Here is a 26,306-nt window from a genome sequence, read left to right as displayed (position 1 = left end):
TCACCGAAGCTGGAGACTCATATCTCCCTCACTAGCTTTAAGCACCAGCTGTCAGAGCAGCTCACAGATCACAGCACCTGTACATAGCCAATCTGTAAATAGCCCATCCAACTACCTCATCACCATATTGTTATTTATTTTGCTCGTTTGCACCCCAGTATCGCGACTTGCACCCATCTATCACCCCAGTGTTTAATTTGCCATACTGTAATAATTTCGCCACTATGGCCTATTTATTGCCTCACCCCCTTATCCTACCTCATTTGCACACAGTGTATATAGACTTTCTCTATTGTATTATTGACTGTATGTTTGTTTATTCCATGTGTAACTCTGTGTTGTTGTTTGTGTCGCACTGCTTTGCTTTATCTTGGCCAGGTCGCAGTTGTAAATGAGAACTTGTTCTCAACTAGCCTACCTGGTTAAATAAAGGTGAAATAAATAAAAATTGTCCTGCTGAAAGGAGAATTCATCTCCCAGTGTCTGGTGTAAAGAAGACTGAACCAGGTTTTCATGTAGGATTTTGCCTGTGCTTAGCTCCATTCTGTTTATTTGTTATTCTGAAAATCTCCCCAGTCCTTAACGATTACAAGAATACCCATGACATGATGCAGCAACCACTATGCTTGAAAATATGGAGAGTGGTACTCATTAATGTGTTGTATTGGATTTGCCCCAAACAGAACACTTTGTATTAACAACGTCACCATGTTCAAAGGGATATTCAATGTCTGCTTTTCTTATTTTTACCCATCTACCAATAGGTGCCCTTCTTTGCGAGGCATTGGAATATATCCCTGGTCTTTGTGGTTGAATCAGTGTTTGAAATTCACTGCTCGACTGATGGACCTTACCGATAATTCTATGTGTGGGGTACAGAGATGAGGAAGTCATTCAAAAATCATGTTAAACACTATTATTGCACACAGCATGAGTCCATGCAACTTATTATGTGACTTGTTAAGCAAAGTATCAGACCTGCATAAAACAGCCCTTCAGGGCCAAGAATACAAAATTTTGCGCGTTGAGCGTTGCATTACTGATTAACTTGGCTCCGCCAACATGGCAGCCAAACTACATTGAACTGAAGAGTGAACTCTAAAATCCCTCTTCACATATTTTAAATAGTCAGGGTGCGCGTGATTTAGCTTACCAGGCACACCAATGCAATACATCAATATAGTCCCAAAAAATCAGAGTCCATATGCCAGGCAAGCTATTTTAAATATCTCAACAGATACTGCAGTGTGTGTGTGTGTGTGTGTGTGTGTGTGTGTGTGTGTGTGTGTGTGTGTGTGTGTGTGTGTGTGTGTGTGTCTCACCCTTGCAGTGAACGGCCACGGCGCCATCGGTGCTCTCGCAGATGTGCAGGAATCGGCGGGTGATGACGTCGTTGGGTGTGCTGCCATCCACAAAGAACAAGTCGTAGTGGTCGAAGCCGGCATCCGTGAAGCGCTTGGCGTCATAGATCTTCTTGTTGAGCCGCACCACCGTGGTAATGTTGTGTTTCCGGAAGTAGGGGAAGTACGCCTCTGGGGCATGGAGAGGGTAGCCTGGGTTGGGGTGGGGAGGAGATTAAAGGTAAGCTAATTTGTGTAAAACATAGGTAAGGAAAACTGATTATGTTGAAGCATAGAGCAATCTTCCTTAGTATGTTGTCAAATGTATTACTACACTAATGGTGCCATCTGCTGTTACAGAAGAGAAAGGATTAGCAAGAACAGATGCATAGGGAAAGTCTATGTGAATCTAAACCTGAACCCTGTCAAGGTTCAACGGTCGAGACAACTGTACTAAATTACTCTGGAACAACGGTTGTTTTTCTTAAAAGGGGAAGAGCACATAAAAGGTCAAGGACTGAATCCAAAACTCGTCTCACCATTCTCTATTTTACTTTTGGGATGGGGTCCACTGAAGGCCAGAAACTTCCCCGGCACGATCCAGTTGAAGTCACCGTTTTCCACTCGCTATAACACAGAGAGAAGGGAGAAGACTGATTGTCTCGACTGATTGGAAATGTTGTGAATCTGTATAATTGTGTACATGCAGGGATCCCTTGTAAAGAAGGCTTTGGTCTCAATGGGATTTCCCTGTTTAAATAAAAAAGGTACAAAAATAAAAAATAAAAGGACACATCAAACAGGGGCCTAGACTGATATGGACATTTTGCTCTGACTGAAAAATGTTCCTAAGACTTTAGCCTTTACTTAATCAGATTGGCCTCCAGTTAGTAGCCATCTTCAGTAACCTTACACTGCAGGTGGGCAAGACTGCACAAACCGATCTGGCAAGACGGCACAGACAGGCTAGTTTGGTATGCAATAGGTCATTATCAACAACCGCTCAATTTGCAAATGACAATTCCCTCTTCTTTGCTGCTTTTGTTTTAGTGACCAAGTGCCAAACACTTTTTTTCGGTGACAATATTCTGTCTGTTTTTGCAGAGTTGGGTCAAATGAAACTGATGACGCTCACAGAAGACTATTCATGAATCTAAAAGGTCACGTCAGGTCGTCAGTGGAGCTCAAAGTTTCGTAACATCTTAGAGTGGGATTGTGAATATTGTAGGGGTGCTGCGGTTTGCCTTTACAGATGTTTCGCCGTTCAAACTGATGAGCGGGCACTTATTATTGGAGCGGGTCCAAGGTCACCATGACAACATTACCTCGTAGTGCTCATATTCGTCCACGTCAAATCTCTCAAAGTCAAAGAATCCATGTTGCAGGGCCTGGAGAAAAGAGAGCAGAGACAGTTTAATATATATATATATATATATATATATATATACTACCCACCACTGCAACCTGAACGCTCTCGTTGGCTGGCCCTCGCTTCATATCCGTCGCCAAACCCACTGGCTCCAGGTCATCTATAAGTCGTTGCTAGGTAAAGCCCCTCCTTATCTCAGCACACTGGTCACCATAGCAGCACCCACTTTGGGTCACCCCCAAAGTATATAAATATATATATACACTGCTCAAAAAAATAAAGGGAACACTTAAACAACACAATGTAACTCCAAGTCAATCACACTTCTGTGAAATCAAACTGTCCACTTAGGAAGCAACAATGATTGACAATACATTTCACATGCTGTTGTGCAAATGGAATAGACAACAAGTGGAAAAAAATAGGCAATTAGCAAGACACCCCCAATAAAGGAGTGGTTCTGCAGGTGGGGACCACAGACCACTTCTCAGTTCCTATGCTTCCTGGCTGATGTTTTGGTCACTTTTGAATGCTGGCGGTGCTTTCACTCTAGTGGTAGCATGAGACGGAGTCTACAACCCACACAAGTGTCTCAGGTACTGCAGCTCATCCAGGATGGCACGTCAATGCGAGCTGTGGCAAGAAGGTTTGCTGTGTCTGTCAGCGTAGTGTCCAGAGCATGGAGACGCTACCAGGAGACAGGCCAGTACATCAGGAGACGTGGAGGAGGCCGTAGGAGGGCAACAACCCAGCAGCAGAACCGCTACCTCCACCTTTGTGCAAGGAGGAGCAGGAGAAGCACTGCAAGAGCCCTGCAAAATGACCTCCAGCAGGCCAAAAATGTGCATGTGTATGCTCAAATGGTCAGAAACAGACTCCATGAGGGTGGTATGAGGGCCCGACGTCCACAGGTGGGGGTTGTGCTTATAGCCCAACACCTTGCAGGACGTTTGGCATTTGCCAGAGAACACCAAGATTGGCAAATTCGCCACTGGCGCCCTGTGCTCTTCACAGATGAAAGCAGGTTCACACTGAGCACGTGACAGACGTGACAGAGTCTGGAGACGCCGTGGAGAACGTTCTGCTGCCTGCAACATCCTCCAGCATGACCGTTTTGGCGGTGGGTCAGCCATGGTGTGGGGTGGCATTTCTTTGGGGGGCCGCACAGCCCTCCATGTGCTCGCCAGAGGTAGCCTGACTGCCATTAGGTACCGAGATGAGCTCCTCAGACCCCTTGTGAGACCATATGCTGGTGCGGTTGGCCCTGGGTTCCTCCTAATGCAAGACAATGCTAGACCTCATGTGGCTGCAGTGTGTCAGCAGTTCCTGCAAGAGGAAGGCATCGATGCTATGGAGTGGCCCGCCCGTTCCCCAGACCTGAATCCAATTGAGCACATCTGGGACATCATGTCTCGCTCCATCCACCAACGCCACGTTGCACCACAGACTGTCCAGGAGTTGGCGGATGCTTTAGTCCAGGTCTGGAAAGAGATCCCTCAGGAGACCATCCGCCACCTCATCAGGAGCATGCCCAGGCGTTGTAGGGAGGTCATACAGGCACGTGGAGGCCACACACACTACTGAGCCTCATTTTGACTTGTTTTAAGGACATTACATCAAAGTTGGATCAGCCTGTAGTATGGTTTTCCACTTTAATTTTGAGTGTGACTCCAAATCCAGACCTCCATGGGTTGATAAATTGGATTTCCATTGATTATTTTTGTGTGATTTTGTTGTCAGCACATTCAACTATGTAAAGAAAAAAGTATTTAATAAGATTATTTCTTTCATTCAGATCTAGGATGTGTTGTTTAAGTGTTCCCTTTATTTTTTTTGAGCAGTATATATATATATTATATATATAGATATATAAAAATATACAGTACCAAAAGTTTGGACACACCTACTCAAAGGGTTTTTAATTGGACTATTTTCTACATTGTAGAGTAATAGTGAAGACATCAAAACTATGAAATAACACATGTGGAATCACATAGTAACTAAAAAAAGGGTTAAACAAATCAGAATATTTTTTGATATTTGAGATTGTTCAAAGTAGCCACCCTTTGCCCACTCTTGGCATTCTATCAACCAGCTTCATGAGGAATGCTTTTCCAACAGTCTAGAATGAGTTCCCAAATCTACTGAGCACTTGCTGGCTGCTTTTCCTTTTCTCCGCGGACCAACTCATCCCAAACCAACTCAATTGGATTGAGGTCGGGTGATTGTGGAGGCCAGGCCTGTGTGTGTGTGTCTCAACTGATTCATGACCAAGCAAAACTAGTGACCCAGGCAGCCCCAGAACTACATTGACCTCAAACCCTCGGTCTGCTGGGAAGCCTGATGCAGCATCATGATGACGGATTATAATCTGTTATGGCGGAGATCAGCAAAGTGATCCCCGCAGACATTATCAGCTGTATCAAACTAAGCCATGTTGATAATTGTTGCTTAAAAGGACAGGGATAGTAAAGCAATAATAAAAACAAGATGGTATGTGGTACTGTAATTGTTGGCAGGACAACGTGACACGATGCGGTCGCTAAGTACGAGGCTAAATCACTAAAGATAATCATTTGTGCACTTTAACCTCTAATACACTGAGTATACCAAACAATAGGAACACCTTAATATTGAGTTACACCCCCCCCTCTTTGCCCTCAGAGCAGCCTCAATTCATCAGGGCATGGACTATACAAGGTGTCGAAAGCATTCCACAGGGATGCTGGCCCATGAGGTTTCTCACAGTTGTGACAAGTCAGCTGGGTGACCTTTCTTGATACACACGGGAAATTGTGGAACGTGAAAAACACAGGATGGATGCAGTTCTTGACACAAACCGGTGCTCTTAAACCTTTTGTCTTGTCCATTCACTCTCTGAATGGCAAACACAAAATTCATGTCTCAAGGCTAAAAAAATCCTTCTTTAACCCATCTCCTCCCATTCAGCTACACTGATTGAGGTAGATTGAACAGGTGACATCAATAAGGGATCATAACGTTCACCTGGATTCACCTGTTCAGCCTGTCATGGAAAGAGCAGGTGTTCTTAAATGTTTTGTACACTCAGTGTATAGTGTTAGTGATGATAGGTACACAGTGAACAGTCAGCAACCAACCGAGTCAGCATCCAGCCACCATGTTCATGGTGCGCCTGAGGAGAACATGATATCACCATGCTCCTTCCCAGTATTCTATCCTACTCCACACCACTGTGTCCCTCTTGTCTAAGGCCTGTGACATTTGTGGCAGTGGTGTCAAATAGGGAGGGTCTGATTATAAGAGTGAGTGAAGCCAGGACTACACTGTAAGAGCCATATGCTGTAGAACTGTTATCGATAAGTATTAGGTGGTCGTGATTCACACAACACTGTACAAGGAAGTTAATTATTTAGTGAATTTTATAGTTCGGCTGAGCGCCCCCTTCTTTTTATTTTTTAGCTCAAGTCCTGGAGGTCCGGAAGTTTAGACTGGTTCTTTATCCACCGGAAATCAATTATCAACTGGTTTAATGGACTGGACACCGACTTCACAGTTCTGGTTTCTCATGTCTAGATCAGTCACAGACTCCAAAGTCAGTATAATAGCCTAGGAGATTTTTTTATTTACTTTTATCCAGTTGATAAACCAAAAAGTGAGATAGACGGGAAGACCAGGGCTTTGTTCTTAAATCAAAACTGGTTGTGAACAAATTATCCCAGCCATGTGCTGTTCACTCCCTTACCGTGGGGCAGACAGTATCAGAGCATGAGGTCTGATAGAAACTGTCTCTGAGCCTGTTGGTATCTACAAGCCATCACACTGCCGAACACTTGAACTGGACTGACCGCCTGCTCTGATTCTCTGCACTTTAGCAAACATGCACTCACACACCCACAAATGTGTAAATATTGGACTATAAACTGTACCTTCCTGTATCATACTCATGCTAAAATGTTTATTATAGTCAGAGCCATTTACTTTATTTTCGTATTCTTATCTTTTGTTGTTGTTGCATTGTCGCGAAGGAACCTGGAGGTAAGCATTTCGTTGGGACGGTGTATACCATGTGTATCCCGTACATATGACTAATAAAACTTGAAACTTCTACACTGAGCAGGCTAGGCGGTGGTTTCCATGCGAACCAGATAGACTAAAACTATAGCATGTCATGTCACCAGTTGAGTCTTAAAGGGATAGTGCGAGACTTTGGCAATTAAGCCATTTTTCTACTCACTGATACAATTTATTTGTGTGTGCTGTTTGAAGGAAGTTCAAATTGCAATGGCCGGTGCACATTTCAGGGAGGGCGCCGCTCCATATCAAACATCTTGGTTGTAAAATAGTTGCTATTAAGCCAAATAGAGTTGACATACAGAAATGATACCTCCAGAAATCTGAGACCCTCCTCTCTTTGACAGGGACAAGGGGACAAAGCTTCCAAAGCGGTGTTTTTTCCTGCAACTGCATTTTGAAATGTTATACAATCAGAGCACGTTTTTTTTTGCATTTGGAGGAGAGTGGTTTGCTCATCACAGCAGCATGCCCAGGTGAAACAGGCACAGGGCAAAAACTTTCATTAAAAGATGACAATGCACTTTACTGTTTGATAAAATCAGGGTTTTAGCAGCCCCAAAAATAGGTTGTTTTGAGTGAGGTGACAATGTAGAATGTGCTCTGTCTACTTTTATAGGGAGCCTTCCCGTTTTTTACAAACCACAATCTGGGCTGAGAGTCGGATGACAGAGTCGGAGAAAGTCTCTTCGCTGATGCCGCTTTTTAACTTTGAATGTGAGAAACCCAGGCCGGTCCATCTTGGTCAGGGGGCAGCTGATCAGCCAAAAGCTCATTATAGATAAGTAAAGAAATTGTGCAAAAAAATAAAACAATATTAGCAGGCCCATGGGCCGCTGGCCATGTCATGTTTTATTTCTTTTTCCCCTTGATCAAATATTTTTGTGTGTCAATTTTGACCAGCCCATTAAACAAATAGTGCTGCCCATCTGGCATTTGCCAGAATTGCTAGATGGCCAACTCTGCTCCTCACATAACACCGACATGAGCTACTCTGTTACGCATTTCCTTTCCGGTCAGGCATTTACAGGCACTCGTCACACATCTTCATATCACCATTCCCCTGTCCCAGTTTAATAAGACTTGAGTAGTTTATTAAGGCTTTAGTTGAAACATTGTCGGTGAACTTCACAACCATTTAGTCGCATTTTGCGACCCTTTGACTTGGCTGTCAATAATAAGATGTAGTGTACAGCGCAGTCAGGAAGTATTCAGACCCCTTGACTTATTCCACATTCTTTTCCTTCACATTTGTTACGTTATTCTAAAATGGATTCAATTGTCCCCCCCCCAATCAAATCTACACACAACACCCCATAATAACAAAAAAATACAAAAGAGGTTTAGAAATGTTTGCAAATGTATTAAAAATAAAACTGAAATATACACTGCTCAAAAAAAATAAAGGGAACACTTCAACAACAGGTGGAAATGATAGACAACAGGTGGAAATTATAGGCAATTAGCAAGACACCCCCAATAAAAGGAGTGGTTCTGCAGGTGGGGACCACAGACCACTTCTCAGTTCCTATGCTTCCTGGCTGATGTTTTGGTCACTTTTGAATGCTGGCGGTGCTTTCACTCTAGTGGTAGCATGAGACGGAGTCTACAACCCACACAAGTGGCTCAGGTAGTGGAGCTCATCCAGGATGGCACATCAATGCGAGCTGTGGCAAGAAGGTTTGCTGTGTCTGTCAGTGTAGTGTCCAGAGTATGGAGGCGCTACCAGGAGACAGGCCAGTACATCAGGAGACGTGGAGGAGGCCGTAGGAGGGCAACAACTCAGCAGCAAGACCGCTACCTCTGCCTTTGTGCAAGGAGGAGCAGGGAAAGCACTGCCAGAGCCCTGCAAAACGACCTCCAGCAGGCCACAAATGTGCATGTGTCTGCTCAAACGGTCAGAAACAGACTCCATGAGGGTGGTATGAGGGCCCGACGTCCACAGGTGGTGGTTGTGCTTACAGCCCAACACCGTGCAGGACGTTTGGCATTTGCCAGAGAACACCAAGATTGGCAAATTCGCCACTGGCGCCCTGTGCTCTTCACAGATGAAAGCAGGTTCACACTGAGCACGTGACAGACGTGACAGAGTCTGGAGACGCCGTGGAGAACGTTCTGCTGCCTGCAACATCCTCCAGCATGACCGGTTTGGCGGTGGGTCAGTCATGGTGTGGGGTGGCATTTCTTTGGGGGGCCGCACAGCCCTCCATGTGCTCGCCAGAGGTAGCCTGACTGCCATTAGGTACCGAGATGAGCTCCTCAGACCCCTTGTGAGACCATATGCTGGTGCGGTTGGCCCTGGGTTCCTCCTAATGCAAGACAATGCTAGACCTCATGTGGCTGCAGTGTGTCAGCAGTTCCTGCAAGAGGAAGGCATCGATGCTATGGAGTGGCCCGCCCGTTCCCCAGACCTGAATCCAATTGAGCACATCTGGGACATCATGTCTCGCTCCATCCACCAACGCCACGTTGCACCACAGACTGTCCAGGAGTTGGCGGATGCTTTAGTCCAGGTCTGGAAAGAGATCCCTCAGGAGACCATCCGCCACCTCATCAGGAGCATGCCCAGGCGTTGTAGGGAGGTCATACAGGCACGTGGAGGCCACACACACTACTGAGCCTCATTTTGACTTGTTTTAAGGACATTACATCAAAGTTGGATCAGCCTGTAGTATGGTTTTCCACTTTAATTTTGAGTGTGACTCCAAATCCAGACCTCCATGGGTTGATAAATTGGATTTCCATTGATTATTTTTGTGTGATTTTGTTGTCAGCACATTCAACTATGTAAAGAAAAAAGTATTTAATAAGATTATTTCTTTCATTCAGATCTAGGATGTGTTGTTTAAGTGTTCCCTTTATTTTTTTTGAGCAGTATATATATATATTATATATATAGATATATAAAAATATACAGTACCAAAAGTTTGGACACACCTACTCAAAGGGTTTTTAATTTGACTATTTTCTACATTGTAGAGTAATAGTGAAGACATCAAAACTATGAAATAACACATGTGGAATCACATAGTAACTAAAAAAAGGGTTAAACAAATCAGAATATTTTTTGATATTTGAGATTGTTCAAAGTAGCCACCCTTTGCCCACTCTTGGCATTCTATCAACCAGCTTCATGAGGAATGCTTTTCCAACAGTCTAGAATGAGTTCCCAAATCTGCTGAGCACTTGCTGGCTGCTTTTTCTTTTCTCCGCGGACCAACTCATCCCAAACCACCTCAATTGGATTGAGGTCGGGTGATTGTGGAGGCCAGGCCTGTGTGTGTGTGTCTCAACTGATTCATGACCAAGCAAAACTAGTGACCCAGGCAGCCCCAGAACTACATTGACCTCAAACCCTCGGTCTGCTGGGAAGCCTGATGCAGCATCATGATGACGGATTATAATCTGTTATGGCAGAGATCAGCAAAGTGATCCCCGCAGACATTATCAGCTGTATCAAACTAAGCCATGTTGATAATTGTTGCTTAAAAGGACAGGGATAGTAAAGCAATAATAAAAACAAGATGGTATGTGGTACTGTAATTGTTGGCAGGACAACGTGACACGATGCGGTCGCTAAGTACGAGGCTAAATCACTAAAGATAATCATTTGTGCACTTTAACCTCTAATACACTGAGTATACCAAACAATAGGAACACCTTAATATTGAGTTACACCCCCCCTCTTTGCCCTCAGAGCAGCCTCAATTCATCAGGGCATGGACTATACAAGGTGTCGAAAGCATTCCACAGGGATGCTGGCCCATGAGGTTTCTCACAGTTGTGACAAGTCAGCTGGGTGACCTTTCTTGATACACACGGGAAATTGTGGAACGTGAAAAACACAGGATGGATGCAGTTCTTGACACAAACCGGTGCTCTTAAACCTTTTGTCTTGTCCATTCACTCTCTGAATGGCAAACACAAAATTCATGTCTCAAGGCTAAAAAAATCCTTCTTTAACCCATCTCCTCCCATTCAGCTACACTGATTGAGGTAGATTGAACAGGTGACATCAATAAGGGATCATAACGTTCACCTGGATTCACCTGTTCAGCCTGTCATGGAAAGAGCAGGTGTTCTTAAATGTTTTGTACACTCAGTGTATAGTGTTAGTGATGATAGGTACACAGTGAACAGTCAGCAACCAACCGAGTCAGCATCCAGCCACCATGTTCATGGTGCGCCTGAGGAGAACATGATATCACCATGCTCCTTCCCAGTATTCTATCCTACTCCACACCACTGTGTCCCTCTTGTCTAAGGCCTGTGACATTTGTGGCAGTGGTGTCAAATAGGGAGGGTCTGATTATAAGAGTGAGTGAAGCCAGGACTACACTGTAAGAGCCATATGCTGTAGAACTGTTATCGATAAGTATTAGGTGGTCGTGATTCACACAACACTGTACAAGGAAGTTAATTATTTAGTGAATTTTATAGTTCGGCTGAGCGCCCCCTTCTTTTTATTTTTTAGCTCAAGTCCTGGAGGTCCGGAAGTTTAGACTGGTTCTTTATCCACCGGAAATCAATTATCAACTGGTTTAATGGACTGGACACCGACTTCACAGTTCTGGTTTCTCATGTCTAGATCAGTCACAGACTCCAAAGTCAGTATAATAGCCTAGGAGATTTTTTTATTTACTTTTATCCAGTTGATAAACCAAAAAGTGAGATAGACGGGAAGACCAGGGCTTTGTTCTTAAATCAAAACTGGTTGTGAACAAATTATCCCAGCCATGTGCTGTTCACTCCCTTACCGTGGGGCAGACAGTATCAGAGCATGAGGTCTGATAGAAACTGTCTCTGAGCCTGTTGGTATCTACAAGCCATCACACTGCCGAACACTTGAACTGGACTGACCGCCTGCTCTGATTCTCTGCACTTTAGCAAACATGCACTCACACACCCACAAATGTGTAAATATTGGACTATAAACTGTACCTTCCTGTATCATACTCATGCTAAAATGTTTATTATAGTCAGAGCCATTTACTTTATTTTCGTATTCTTATCTTTTGTTGTTGTTGCATTGTCGCGAAGGAACCTGGAGGTAAGCATTTCGTTGGGACGGTGTATACCATGTGTATCCCGTACATATGACTAATAAAACTTGAAACTTCTACACTGAGCAGGCTAGGCGGTGGTTTCCATGCGAACCAGATAGACTAAAACTATAGCATGTCATGTCACCAGTTGAGTCTTAAAGGGATAGTGCGAGACTTTGGCAATTAAGCCATTTTTCTACTCACTGATACAATTTATTTGTGTGTGCTGTTTGAAGGAAGTTCAAATTGCAATGGCCGGTGCACATTTCAGGGAGGGCGCCGCTCCATATCAAACATCTTGGTTGTAAAATAGTTGCTATTAAGCCAAATAGAGTTGACATACAGAAATGATACCTCCAGAAATCTGAGACCCTCCTCTCTTTGACAGGGACAAGGGGACAAAGCTTCCAAAGCGGTGTTTTTTCCTGCAACTGCATTTTGAAATGTTATACAATCAGAGCACGTTTTTTTTTGCATTTGGAGGAGAGTGGTTTGCTCATCACAGCAGCATGCCCAGGTGAAACAGGCACAGGGCAAAAACTTTCATTAAAAGATGACAATGCACTTTACTGTTTGATAAAATCAGGGTTTTAGCAGCCCCAAAAATAGGTTGTTTTGAGTGAGGTGACAATGTAGAATGTGCTCTGTCTACTTTTATAGGGAGCCTTCCCGTTTTTACAAACCACAATCTGGGCTGAGAGTCGGATGACAGAGTCGGAGAAAGTCTCTTCGCTGATGCCGCTTTTAACTTTGAATGTGAGAAACCCAGGCCGGTCCATCTTGGTCAGGGGGCAGCTGATCAGCCAAAAGCTCATTATAGATAAGTAAAGAAATTGTGCAAAAAAATAAAACAATATTAGCAGGCCCATGGGCCGCTGGCCATGTCATGTTTTATTTCTTTTTCCCCTTGATCAAATATTTTTGTGTGTCAATTTTGACCAGCCCATTAAACAAATAGTGCTGCCCATCTGGCATTTGCCAGAATTGCTAGATGGCCAACTCTGCTCCTCACATAACACCGACATGAGCTACTCTGTTACGCATTTCCTTTCCGGTCAGGCATTTACAGGCACTCGTCACACATCTTCATATCACCATTCCCCTGTCCCAGTTTAATAAGACTTGAGTAGTTTATTAAGGCTTTAGTTGAAACATTGTCGGTGAACTTCACAACCATTTAGTCGCATTTTGCGACCCTTTGACTTGGCTGTCAATAATAAGATGTAGTGTACAGCGCAGTCAGGAAGTATTCAGACCCCTTGACTTATTCCACATTCTTTTCCTTCACATTTGTTACGTTATTCTAAAATGGATTCAATTGTCCCCCCCCCCAATCAAATCTACACACAACACCCCATAATAACAAAAAAATACAAAAGAGGTTTAGAAATGTTTGCAAATGTATTAAAAATAAAACTGAAATATACACTGCTCAAAAAAATAAAGGGAACACTTCAACAACAGGTGGAAATGATAGACAACAGGTGGAAATTATAGGCAATTAGCAAGACACCCCCAATAAAAGGAGTGGTTCTGCAGGTGGGGACCACAGACCACTTCTCAGTTCCTATGCTTCCTGGCTGATGTTTTGGTCACTTTTGAATGCTGGCGGTGCTTTCACTCTAGTGGTAGCATGAGACGGAGTCTACAACCCACACAAGTGGCTCAGGTAGTGGAGCTCATCCAGGATGGCACATCAATGCGAGCTGTGGCAAGAAGGTTTGCTGTGTCTGTCAGTGTAGTGTCCAGAGTATGGAGGCGCTACCAGGAGACAGGCCAGTACATCAGGAGACGTGGAGGAGGCCGTAGGAGGGCAACAACTCAGCAGCAAGACCGCTACCTCTGCCTTTGTGCAAGGAGGAGCAGGGAAAGCACTGCCAGAGCCCTGCAAAACGACCTCCAGCAGGCCACAAATGTGCATGTGTCTGCTCAAACGGTCAGAAACAGACTCCATGAGGGTGGTATGAGGGCCCGACGTCCACAGGTGGTGGTTGTGCTTACAGCCCAACACCGTGCAGGACGTTTGGCATTTGCCAGAGAACACCAAGATTGGCAAATTCGCCACTGGCGCCCTGTGCTCTTCACAGATGAAAGCAGGTTCACACTGAGCACGTGACAGACGTGACAGAGTCTGGAGACGCCGTGGAGAACGTTCTGCTGCCTGCAACATCCTCCAGCATGACCGGTTTGGCGGTGGGTCAGTCATGGTGTGGGGTGGCATTTCTTTGGGGGGCCGCACAGCCCTCCATGTGCTCGCCAGAGGTAGCCTGACTGCCATTAGGTACCGAGATGAGCTCCTCAGACCCCTTGTGAGACCATATGCTGGTGCGGTTGGCCCTGGGTTCCTCCTAATGCAAGACAATGCTAGACCTCATGTGGCTGCAGTGTGTCTGCAGTTCCTGCAAGAGGAAGGCATCGATGCTATGGAGTGGCCCGCCCGTTCCCCAGACCTGAATCCAATTGAGCACATCTGGGACATCATGTCTCGCTCCATCCACCAACGCCACGTTGCACCACAGACTGTCCAGGAGTTGGCGGATGCTTTAGTCCAGGTCTGGAAAGAGATCCCTCAGGAGACCATCCGGCACCTCATCAGGAGCATGCCCAGGCGTTGTAGGGAGGTCATACAGGCACGTGGAGGCCACACACACTACTGAGCCTCATTTTGACTTGTTTTAAGGACATTACATCAAAGTTGGATCAGCCTGTAGTATGGTTTTCCACTTTAATTTTGAGTGTGACTCCAAATCCAGACCTCCATGGGTTGATAAATTGGATTTCCATTGATTATTTTTGTGTGATTTTGTTGTCAGCACATTCAACTATGTAAAGAAAAAAGTATTTAATAAGATTATTTCTTTCATTCAGATCTAGGATGTGTTGTTTAAGTGTTCCCTTTATTTTTTTGAGCAGTATATTTCCATAAGTATTCAGACCCTTCACTCAGTACTTTATTTATGCACCTTTGTCAGCAATTACAGCCTCGAGTCATCTTGGGTATGTCTACAAGCTTGGCAAACCTGTATTTGGGGAGTTTCTCCCATTATTCTCCGCAGATCTTCTCAAGCTCTGTCTGGTTGGATGGGGAGCGTTGCTGCACAGCTATTTTCAGGTCTCTTCAGAGATGTTCGATTGGGTTTAAGTCCGGGCTCTGGTTGGGTCACTTAAGGACATTCAAAGACTTTTCTAGAAGACATTTACATTTAAGTCATTTAGCAGACGCTCTTATCCAGAGTGACTTACAAATTGGTGCATTCACCTTATGATATCCAGTGGAACAACCACTTTACAATAGTGCATCTAAATCTTTTAAGGGGGGGTGGGGGGGGGGTTAGAAGGATTACTTTATCCTATCCTAGGTATTCCTTAAAGAGGTGGGGTTTCAGGTGTCTCCGGAAGGTGGTGATTGACTCCGCTGTCCTGGCGTCGTGAGGGAGCTTGTTCCACCATTGGGGTGCCAGAGCAGCGAACAGTTTTGACTGGGCTGAGCGGGAACTGTGCTTCCTCAGAGGTAGGGAGGCGAGCAGGCCAGAGGTGGATGAACGCAGTGCCCTTGTTTGGGTGTAGGGCCTGATCAGAGCCTGAAGGTACGGAGGTGCCGTTCCCCTCACAGCTCCGTAGGCAAGCACCATGGTCTTGTAGCGGATGCGAGCTTCAACTGGAAGCCAGTGGAGAGAGCGGAGGAGCGGGGTGACGTGAGAGAAGCTACTCCTGAGTTGTCTTGGCTGTGTGCTTAGGGTCATTTTCCTGTTGGTAGGTGAACCTTCACCCCAGCCTGAGGTCCTGAGCACTCTGGAGCAGGTTTTCATCAAGGATCTCCCTGTACTTTGTTCCGTTCATCTTTCCCTCGATCCTGACTACTCTTCCAGGCTCTGCTGCTGAAAAACATCCCCACAGCATGATGCTGCCACCACCATGCTTCAGCACAGGGATGGTGCCAGGTTTCCTCCAGACGTGACGCTTGGCATTTAGGCCATAGTACTCAATCTTAGTTTCATCAGACCATAGAATCTTGTTTCTCATGGTCTGAGTGTCCTTTAGGTGCCGTTTACTAAGGAGTAGCTAGCGTCTGGCCACTCTACCATAAAGGCCTGATTGGTGGAGTGCTGCAGAGATGGGGGAACCTTCCAGAAGGAAAACAATCTCCATAGAGGATCTCCAGAGCGCTTTCAGAGTGACCATTGGGTTCTTGGTCACCTCCTTGACAAAGGTCCTTCTCCTCAGTTTGGCTGGGCAGCCAGCTCTAAGAAGTCTTGGTGGTTCAAAACTTTTTCCATTTAAGAATAACGGCCACTGTGTTCTTAGGGACCGTACATTTTTTTATTAATTCGTAAAAAACAATCAAATGTCAAATCACTTTATAAAACAGAAATCAACAGAAAGGCAGAGTAGGAGACTACCCAATTCAGACAGGGAAACAGAATGGACAAAGATGCACACAAACAGATACGTGAACGTGCCGTGGGCACGTGCACGCACACAGTCTTTTTCCATCCCCTATTCTCCCTGTCAGGTCTGTAGTGTTGACCGCTGTCTGTGAGCTGCTCTCTCCCCCAGGTCTGTGTTATGTACCTGTTCTCAGTTCTCCTGGGCAGTAGGTACCACAGTGAATGAAGCCCTCTGCCAGCCACAGTAAACAATGGTGAAAATGTACTACTCCTGCTCTGTGCCATGTTAAGGTTAACAAAGGAAGGAAATCCCTTTAAAACCTCTTAAGGATCCACCCTTTTGTTTTGTTTTTTCACCTAAAATGACAAATCTAACTGCCTATAACTCAGGACCTGAAGCAAGGATATGCAAATTATTGATACCATTTGAAAGGAAACACTGAAGTCTGTGGAAATGTGAGAGGAATGTAGGAGAACAACAGAGCTTGTAAAAGAAAATACAAATAAGAAAATACGTTTGTATTTTTTTGTACCATCATCTTTGAAATGCAAAAGAACGGCCTTAATGTATTATTCCAGCCCAGTCGCAATTTAGATTTAGGCCACTAGATGGAAGCAGTGTATGTGCAATGTTTTAGACTGATTCAATGAACCACTGCATTTCTGTTCAAAATGTTGTATCAAGACTGCCTAAATGCGCCTATTTGGTTATTAATAACTTTACGTTCATAACTGTGCACTCTTCTCAAACAATAGCATGGTATTCTTTCACTGTAATAGCTACTGTAAATTGGACAGTGCAGTTAGATTAACAATAATTTAAGCTTTCTGACAATATCAGATATGTCTATGTCCTGGGAAATGTTCTTGTTACTTACAACATGCTAATCGCTTTAGCCTACGTTAGCTCAACCGTCCCGCGGGGGACCCACCGATCCTGTAGCGGTTTTAAATAGTTTATACTGTGGTGTCTGACCCACCTGTCTCTGTGTGCTGTATGTACACCTATGTACATTTGTGCGTGTGTACCATGGTTTACGTTAGGAAAATTAGGCGCCGGACAACGTGACCTGCAAGATTTTCATTTACCATACATTCGAGAAATTTACCGAACATCCATATGCATTGGGTGTGTACAGCTTTAGGACGTCCACCCACGGTGCTCAGAATCACATTTAGATTATGGTCATTCATCAGAATAGAAAATAGCCTCAAGGTGTAATAAAAAAGTAGAATGACCTTATACCAACAACAGGTTTTATTGAAAAGTTGTCTTCATCCCGCTATAAATTAATTTTCATTTAAAGAAAAAAAAAAACACTTATCCTAGTAGAACAAGTTGCCGACAGTAATACTGGAACCGTAAAATCCTTGATTTCATGCATGTTAACATCAGCCTCCTCCCTAAGTTTATTTTACTCACTGCTTTAGCACACTCCGCCAACCCTGATGTCCTTGCCGTGTCTGAATCCTGGCTTAGGAAGAGATTTCCATCCAACTACAACATTTTCCGTCAAGATAGAACTGCGAAAGGGGGAGGAGTTGCAATCTACTGCAAAGAATGACAGAGCTTGCAGGCTTACTTTCCAGGTCTATGCCCAAACAGTTCAAGCTTCTAATTTTAAAAATGAATCTCTCCAGAAATAAGTCTCTCACTGTTGTTCGTTCTGTTAGGTGACCAAACTGGGATATGCTTAACACCCCAGCCGTCCTACAATCTAAGCTAGATGCCCTCAATCTCACACAAATCCTAAAGGAACCCACCAGGTACAACCCAAAAACCGTAAAATGGGCTCCCTCAGATATTATCCTGACCAACTTGCCCTCCAAATACACCTCTGCTGTTTTCAAGTCAGGATCTCAGCAATCACTGCCTCATTGCCTGCATCCGCTATGGGTCTGCGGTCAAACGACCACCCCTCATCACTGACAAACACTCTAAAACACGTCTGCGAGCAGGCCTTACTAATCGACCTGGCCCGGGTATCCTGGAAGGATATTGACCTCATCCCGTCAGTAGAGGATGCCTGGTTGTTCTTTAAAAAGTAATTTCCTCACCATCTTAAATAAGCATGCCCCTTTCCAAAAATGTAGTACTAAGAACATATAGCCCTTGGTTCACTCCAGACCTGACTGCCCTCAACCAGCACAAAAACATCTTGTGGCGTACTGCACTAGCATCGAATAGTCCCCGTGATATGCAACCTTTCAGGGAAGTCAGGAACCAATACTCACAGTCAGTTAGGAAAGCAAAGGCTAGCTTTTTCAAACAGAAATTTGCATCTTGTAGCTCTAACTCCAAAAAGTTTTGGGACAATGTAAAGTCCATGGAGAATAAGAGCACCTCCTCCCAGCTGCCCACTGCACGGAGGCTAGGAAACACTGTCACCACTGATAAATCCACGATAATCGAGAATTTCAATAAGCATCTCTACGGCTGGCCACGCTTTCCTCCTGGCTACCCCAACCAAAAGCTCCGCACCCCCTGCAGCTACTTGCCCAAGCCTCCCCAGCTTCTCCTTCACCCAAATCCAGATAGCAGATGTTCTGAAAGAGCTGCAAAACCTCGACCCGTACAAATCAGCTGGGCTAGACAATCTGGACCCGCTTTAAAATTATCCACCACCATTGTTGCAACCCCTATTACTACTCTGTTCAACCTCTCTTATCGTCTGAGATTCCTAAAGATTGGAAAGCTGCCGTGGTCATCCCCCTCTTCAAAGGGGGTGACACTCTAGACCCAAACTGTTACAGACCTATATCCATCCTGCCCTGCCTTTCTAAACTCTTCGAAAGCCAAGTTAACAAACAGATCACTGACCATTTCGAATCCCACTGTACCTTCTCCGCTGTGCAATACAGTTTCCGAGCTGGTCACGGGTGCACCTCAGCCACGCTCAAGGTACTAAACGATATCATAACCGCCATCGATAAAAGACAGTACTGCGCAGCAGTCTTCATCGACCTGGCCAAGGCTTTCGAATGTCAATCACCGTATTCTGATCGTCAGACTCAACAGCCTTGGTTTCTGATAGAAGAATTTTAATGTTTAAAGGTAATGACTAAAGCATTCCACCCAAAACTGTATAACTGTGAAATGTGTTAGAATCATAAGAAGATAATCTGAGGATGTGTGTAGCTCTGTTAGAATTCTAGAACTAGGGCATTATCTTATGTAGATATGCAAGCAGGGTGCAGTTGTAAAACAGATAACAGAAAACCATTAGAGGTTTTCAAACCAAGGGGCCCCAACGGAGGAGGAGAAATGAAAGACTTGAAGAATGTGACAAGATTGATAGTTCTTTCTCTATTCTGTGGTCAGTGGAAAAATACTGTTTGTTTGAACAGGGAGTAGCCAAAGATAAGGATTTGTGTGTGTATAAAAGACTGGCTCGCTTTTGAGGGACAGAGCGCTCTCTGAATAAAGTGCTGATCCTTTGTATGCTGGACTTTGTTTATTAAAACAGAGCTTTACAACCTCTAAGATACAGATGGAGTATAAAATTGTTCAGTTAGAACATTGAGATAGCAAAATTCTCATGACAGTTTCTCAAATGACTGCTTCGCCTGGTTCACCAACTACTTCTCAGATAGAGTTCAGTGTTTCAAATTGGAGGGCCTGTTGTCCGGACCTCTGGCAGTCTATGGGGGTAACACAGGGTTCAATTCTCGGGCCGACTCTTTTCTCTTTATATATCAACGATGTCGCTCTTGCTGCGGATGATTCCTTGATCAAACTCTACGCAGACGACCCCATTCTGTAAACATCTGGCCCTTCTTTGGACACTTAACAAACCTCCAAAACGAGCTTCAATGCCATACAACACTCCTTCCATGGCCTCCAACTGCTCTTAAAACGAAATGCATGCTCTTCAACCGATCGCTGCCCGCACCCGCCCAGCATCACTACTCTGGACGGTTCGGGCTTAAAATATGTGGACAACTACAAATACCTAGGTGTCTGGCTAGACTGTATACTCTCCTTCCAGACTCACATTAAGCATCTCCAATCTAAAATTAAATCTAGAATCGGCTTCCTATTTCGCAACAAAACCTCCTTCACTCACGCTGCCCAACATACCCTTGTAAAACTGACTAGCCTACCGATCCTCAACTTCGGCGATGTCATTTACAAAATAGCCTCCAATACTCTACTCAGAAAACTGAATGCAGTCTATCACAGTGCCATCAGTTGTCTCCAAAGCCCCATATACCACCCACCACTGCGACCTGTATGCTCTCGTCGGCTGGCCCTCGCTACAGATTCGCTTCCAGACCCACTGGCTCCAGGTCATCTATAAGGCTTTGCTAGGTAAAGCTCCGCCTTATCTCAGCTCACTGGTCACCATAACAACACCCACCCGTAGCATGCGCTCCAGCAGGTATATCTCACTGGTCATCCCCAAAGCCAACACCGCCAAAGCCAACACCTTTGCTAAATTGTAACTACTTCGCTACTATGGCCTACTTATTGCCTTACCTCCTTACTCCATTTGCACACACTGTATATAGATTTTTCTATTGTGTTATTGACTGTACTTTTGTTTATCCCACGTGTAACTGTTGTTTTTTGTCGCACCGCTTTGCTTTATCTTGGCCAGGTCGCAGTTGTAAATGAGAACTTGTTCTCAACTGGCCTAACTGTTTAAAAGGTGAAATAATAAAAATAAAAAAAATACATACTGGATTTTGTTTTATAAATGTATCATTTTTGAAGGACCTGGCCTATATGTTATCTGTACAAACAGATTAATTAATAAATGACAAAACACAGCAGTTTCAAAATACAATTTAGGCCTCTCTAATTTAATTTAGCCCAACGCACTCCAGACGGCCAAAAATTGAAGAAGTTCTAAAACTGATGTTGGACAATCAAATTCGATATGTAAATAAACATTTGTTAAGGCTGGTTCATTGAGAGAAAGCTTATTTTACAATGCGCCTGTGAAACGAGGCCAGCGCCATGCATTTACAAAAGGAAACATGCTAATTCATGTTATGTTTATTGTAATTTGAACTATCGTGGGGTCATGACTGGTGTCATGTGTGATATAGGTGGCTTATTGATAACAACTCTGTTTCATACTGTAGGCAATAGGCAGCCTAATGATTGCAACTCTCCGATGTGACTAGTTGGCAAAAATGTTTAGTTTCCAAGTGCGACTGAATAAGCTCAACTGAAATGCACCAATTGCGCATGATACACATTATTACTCTAGTCTATCAATCCATTCCAAAACTTGATACTATACATGAGGGGCAGCATATGTTGATCTGGCCTAGGGTGGCAGCAGAACTGCTAGGACTGGGCCTGATGAACACAATAATGTGCTTCTAATTTTCTCGCGTTTGCAGCAGACCTTTGCCTGATCAAAGTGAACCACTGCAGTTGGGAAGTAAAAACTGTTAACTCCTTGGTACAGCTTTACAGCCATCAGCCTCATTACTTTGTCCTCAAGGCACGATCGTGAGGCAGTCTTGGTTGGTTTTGGAAAATAATTCCCTCTCGGCGGGCACACTGGACACAGGGATAATCAACACAATTTATGCCAATTTTGCCCAGTCAAGGTACACTTAGGCACTATAGCTATGAGGACCTCACATCTTTTGCGTGAGTAAAAATAGAACACACCTAACACTAATTTCCAAGCAGCTTGAGGATTTATTAGCCTATGAAGTATATTTGACTTTGAAGTTGGAGGATATCGACTGGTATTTCCATGAATGAATAAAAAGCATTATTTTGCAATGGATTTTTTTATTTTTCTCCAGACAACTTAACTTCTTAAAGTATAGGGGGCAGTATTTTCACGGCCGGATGAAAAACGTACCCAAATTAAACTGGTTACTACTCTGGCTCAGAAACTAGAATATGCATATTATTAGTAGATTTGGATAGAAAACACTGAAGTTTCTAAAACTGTTTGAATGGTGTCTGAGTATAACAGAACTCATATGGCAGGCAAAAACCTGAGAAAAATCCAACCAGGAAGTGGAAAGTCTGAGAATTGTAGTTCTTTCGAAACTACAGTGTCTGTGTGGTCACGTTGCACTTCCTAAGGCTTCTATTGGCTGTCAACAGCCTTCAGAAAGTTCTTTCAGCATTCTCCTGTCACTGGGCAGAGTACAGGAGCTCAGTTAATCAGTGGACAGCCTGGGGACAAAGGGATTGGATATGCGCGATCCCGCGAGCGCGCCGTTCCTTCTTTTTCTTCTTGAATGAATATGCTATTGTCCGATTGGAATATTATCGCATTTTTACGTTAAAAATACCATAAAGATTGATTTTAAACAACATTTGACATGCTTCTAAGAACGGTAATGGAACATTTTGACTTTGTCTCTGGTACTGCGCTCGCACGTTATGCCTTTGGATAGTGCTCTGTACGCACGAACAAAACGGAGGTATTTGCACATAAATCTGGATTATTTTGAACAAAAACAACATTTCTTGTGGAAGTAGCAGTCCTGGGAGTGCATTCTGACGAAGATCAGCAAAGGTAAGAGAATATTTATAATACTAATTCTGAGTTTAGGTGACCCCGAATTTGGCGGGTGTTTGAATAGCTCGCCGTGATGGCTGAGCTATGTACTCAGAATATTGAAGAATGTGCTTTCTCCGTAAAGCTATTTTAAAATCTGACACAGCGGTTGCATCCAGGAGTAGTCCATCTATAATTCTTAAAATAATTGTTATATATTTTGTCAACGTTTATGATGAGTATTTTTGTAAATTGATGTGCACATTCACCGGACGTTTTGGTGGAAATACATTTTCTGAACATCACTCGCCAATGTAATATGCTGTTTTTGGATATAAATATGAACTTTATCGAACAAAACATACATGTATTGTGTAACATGATGTCCTAGGAGTGTCATCTGATGAAGATCGTCAAAGGTTAGTGCTTCATTTAGCTGTGTTTTGGGTTTTTGTGACATATATCCTTGCTTGGAAAACGGCTGTGGTTATTTTTGTCTATGTACTCTCCTAACATAATCTAATGTTTTGCTTTCGCTGTAAAGCCTTTTTGAAATCAGACAATGTGGTTTGATTAACGAGAAGTTTCTTTAAAATGGTGTAAAATAGTTGATTGTTTGAGAAAATGAAATGAGATTTTTGCTGTTTTGTATTTCGCGCCATCCTATTTCACTGGCTGTTGAATAGTGTGTCCCGCAGGTGGGACGCTAGCATCCCACGTAGCCCTGAGAAGTTGAAGTCAGAAGTTTACTTTAACTGAAAATAATTATATATATATATATATATATATATATATATATATATATATATATATATATATATATATATATATATATATATATATATTTATTTATAAATATATATATATACAAATGTATTTATTTATACAAATGTATTTATTTATATAAATAAATTTATATATATAAATAAATTTATATATATAAATAAATTTATATATATAAATAAATTTATATAAATAAATACATTTGTATAAATAAATACATTTGTATATATATATATTTATAAATAAATAAAATAAAAACAGGTTAACCTGTCTGGGATAGGGGGCAGTATTTTCACGGCCGGATAAAAAAAACATACCCGATTTAAACTGGTTACTACTCTTGCCCAGAAACGGGAATATGCATATTATTAGTCGATTTGGATAGAAAACACTCTGAAGTTTCTAAAACTGTTTCAATGGTGTCTGTGAGTATAACAGAACTCATATGGCAGGCAAAAACCTGAGAAGATTCCAAGCAGGAAGTGGCCTGTCTGACAATTTGTAGTCCTTCTGTTGCATCTCTATCGAAATTACAGTATCTGTGCTGTTACGTGACACTTTCTAAGGCTTCCATTGGCTCTCTAAAGCCTTCAGAAACCGGATTGGACAGATAACAGCAGCAGAGTTTGTCAGTGGACTGCCTGGTGACAGAGACCGGAGATGCGCGTTCACGAGACCTCGCCATTTTTTTCTTTCCCTCTTTGAATGAATACAACGTTGTCCGGTTGGAATATTAATCGCTATTTTACGAGAAAAATAGCATAAAAATTGATTTTAAACAGCGCTTGACATGCTTCTTAGTACGGTAAAGGAACATTTTGAATTTTTTTGTCACGAAATGCGCTCGCTATATTTGGATATAACTATGGATTATTTGGAACCAAAACAACATTTGTTGTTGAAGTAGAAGTCCTGGGAGTGCATTCTGATGAAGAACAGCAAAGTTAATCAAATTTTTCTAATAGTAATTCTGAGTTTAGTGAGCCCCGAAGTTGGCGGGTGTCTGAATAGCTAGCCTGTGATGGCCGAGCTATGTACTCAGAATATTGCAAAATGTGCTTTCGCCGAAAAGCTATTTTAAAATCTGACACAGCGATTGCATAAAGGAGTTCTGTATCTATAATTCTTAAAATAATTGTTATGTATTTTGTCAACGTTTATGATGAGTAATTTAGTACATTCACCGGAAGTTTTTGGTGTGTATGCTTGCTCTGAACATCACGTGCTAATGTAAAAAGCTGGTTTTTGATATAAATATGAACTTGATAGTTATACAATACATGCATGTTTTGTTCAATGTCCTAGGAGTGTCATCTGATGAAGATCAAAGGTTAGTGCTGCATTTAGCTGTGGTTTGGGTTTTTGTGACATTTATGCTTGCTTTGAAAATGGCTGTGATTATTTTTGGCTGGGTACTCTCCTGACATAATCTAATGTTTTGCTTTCGCTGTAAAGCCTTTTTGAAATCGGACAATGTGGTTGGATTAACGAGTCTTATCTTTCAAATGGTGTAAAATAGTCATATGTTTGAGAAATTGAAGTTATAGCATTTTTGGGGTATTTGTATTTCGCGCCACGCGATTCCACTGGCTGTTGAATAGAGTGGGACGCTAACGTCCCACCTAGCCCATAGAGGTTAAGCACGACAACGCGGAGTGCCTGGATACAGCCCTTAGCCGTGGTATATTGGCTATCCCCCAAGATGCCTGATTGCTATTATAAACTGGTTACCAAAGTAATTAGAACAGTAAAAATATGTTGTTTTGTCATACCCGTGGTATACAATATACCACGGCTGTCTGCCAAATCAGCATTCAGGCCACGAACCACACAGTTTATAATTGGTCCTATGAGACAGATGAAAGACTAATTTGTAACCCCGTCACACTCCAAGACTCATCCTAACCCATTAAGTTGAAATAGGTCTAGATTTCATCAGTTTAGGCTGAAGGTGTCACTAACTTCAGGTTATGATGCATAAATACCATGTAGATGTTTGGGGTTTCAAATAATTTGGTAACTCATTCAGAATTACGGTAATTACACATACTACGCATGTCAATGTTGACCTAAGGACAGAACTAAAATAAGTACTGTGTTTATATTTAGGCCACCATGGTAGTTACTGAGTAACTAAAGGCCAGCATCACTTCCTGTAAAGTGTTGGCTTGCCTTGGATATAAGAAAGTACTTAGAGGGAGGAAGAGAGGGCGCAGCTTGAAAGCAATCAAGATGTTACAAAAATTATTAAGTTTAATTTAACATTAATTTACGTTTATCCAATAACTCCATAAATACACAAAACTCACTTTCCGGATTCCTTGTAGGCAGTCGAGAATCGTCAGGTTGTATGTGCAATTTCCAAACGAGGCATCCCTGAAAAAACAAAGAGATGAAGGCGTGAGTGAACGATTAATTGAAAAATGAGTGATAAGAGTGTCACAATGAACACATCAGAGATTGGAAAAACTGGAGCCCACACATGGGTACTGTATAGGTAGAGCTATGGATGGATAAGAGGGTATACAAGGTGCTCTTTGAATAGGGTAGGCTATATATTCTCCATGTTTTCCTAAGTACTTCAGAGAGATTGGAAGAGGACAGCCAATGTAGCATCCTCATATCAACCCTCCAGAGACACAACCATATCAGATTCAAAATACAGCCAACATCCACATTGCACACAGACACAAATAAGCAACCCTCTATCCAAACCTATAAAATCATGATATCATCTTCGTGGGACATGGGTACCAAGAGGAATGCTCCAATTGAACCAGGCATTGCACCAGGAAAACTTCGATGTCACCATACACTTCTCAGATGACATCCTAGATCTAGAACCC

General features: G+C 43.0%; 1 protein-coding gene across 6 annotated transcripts in view; it reads right to left on the bottom strand.

Annotated features, from left to right (window-relative positions):
* Positions 1–26,306, bottom strand: part of LOC106573944 (cell division cycle 14Ab) — an 83,152-nt gene that overhangs the window by 30,086 nt on the left and 26,760 nt on the right. For all 6 annotated transcript variants that reach the window (XM_045697310.1, XM_045697311.1, XM_045697313.1 and 3 more), the window contains 4 exons: positions 25,770–25,836; positions 2,666–2,728; positions 1,880–1,967; positions 1,323–1,553 (listed from right to left, as the gene is read on the bottom strand). In XM_045697310.1, the coding sequence (XP_045553266.1) occupies positions 1,323–1,553; positions 1,880–1,967; positions 2,666–2,728; positions 25,770–25,836 (449 nt within the window). The remainder of the gene's footprint in view (positions 1–1,322; positions 1,554–1,879; positions 1,968–2,665; positions 2,729–25,769; positions 25,837–26,306) is intronic.

This window comes from Salmo salar, chromosome ssa16 (genome assembly GCF_905237065.1).
Source record: "Salmo salar chromosome ssa16, Ssal_v3.1, whole genome shotgun sequence".
Taxonomy (NCBI): Eukaryota; Metazoa; Chordata; class Actinopteri; order Salmoniformes; family Salmonidae; genus Salmo; species Salmo salar.
The sequence above is the reverse complement of the archived record's forward strand: the minus strand, read 5'-3'. Positions and strand labels throughout refer to the sequence as shown.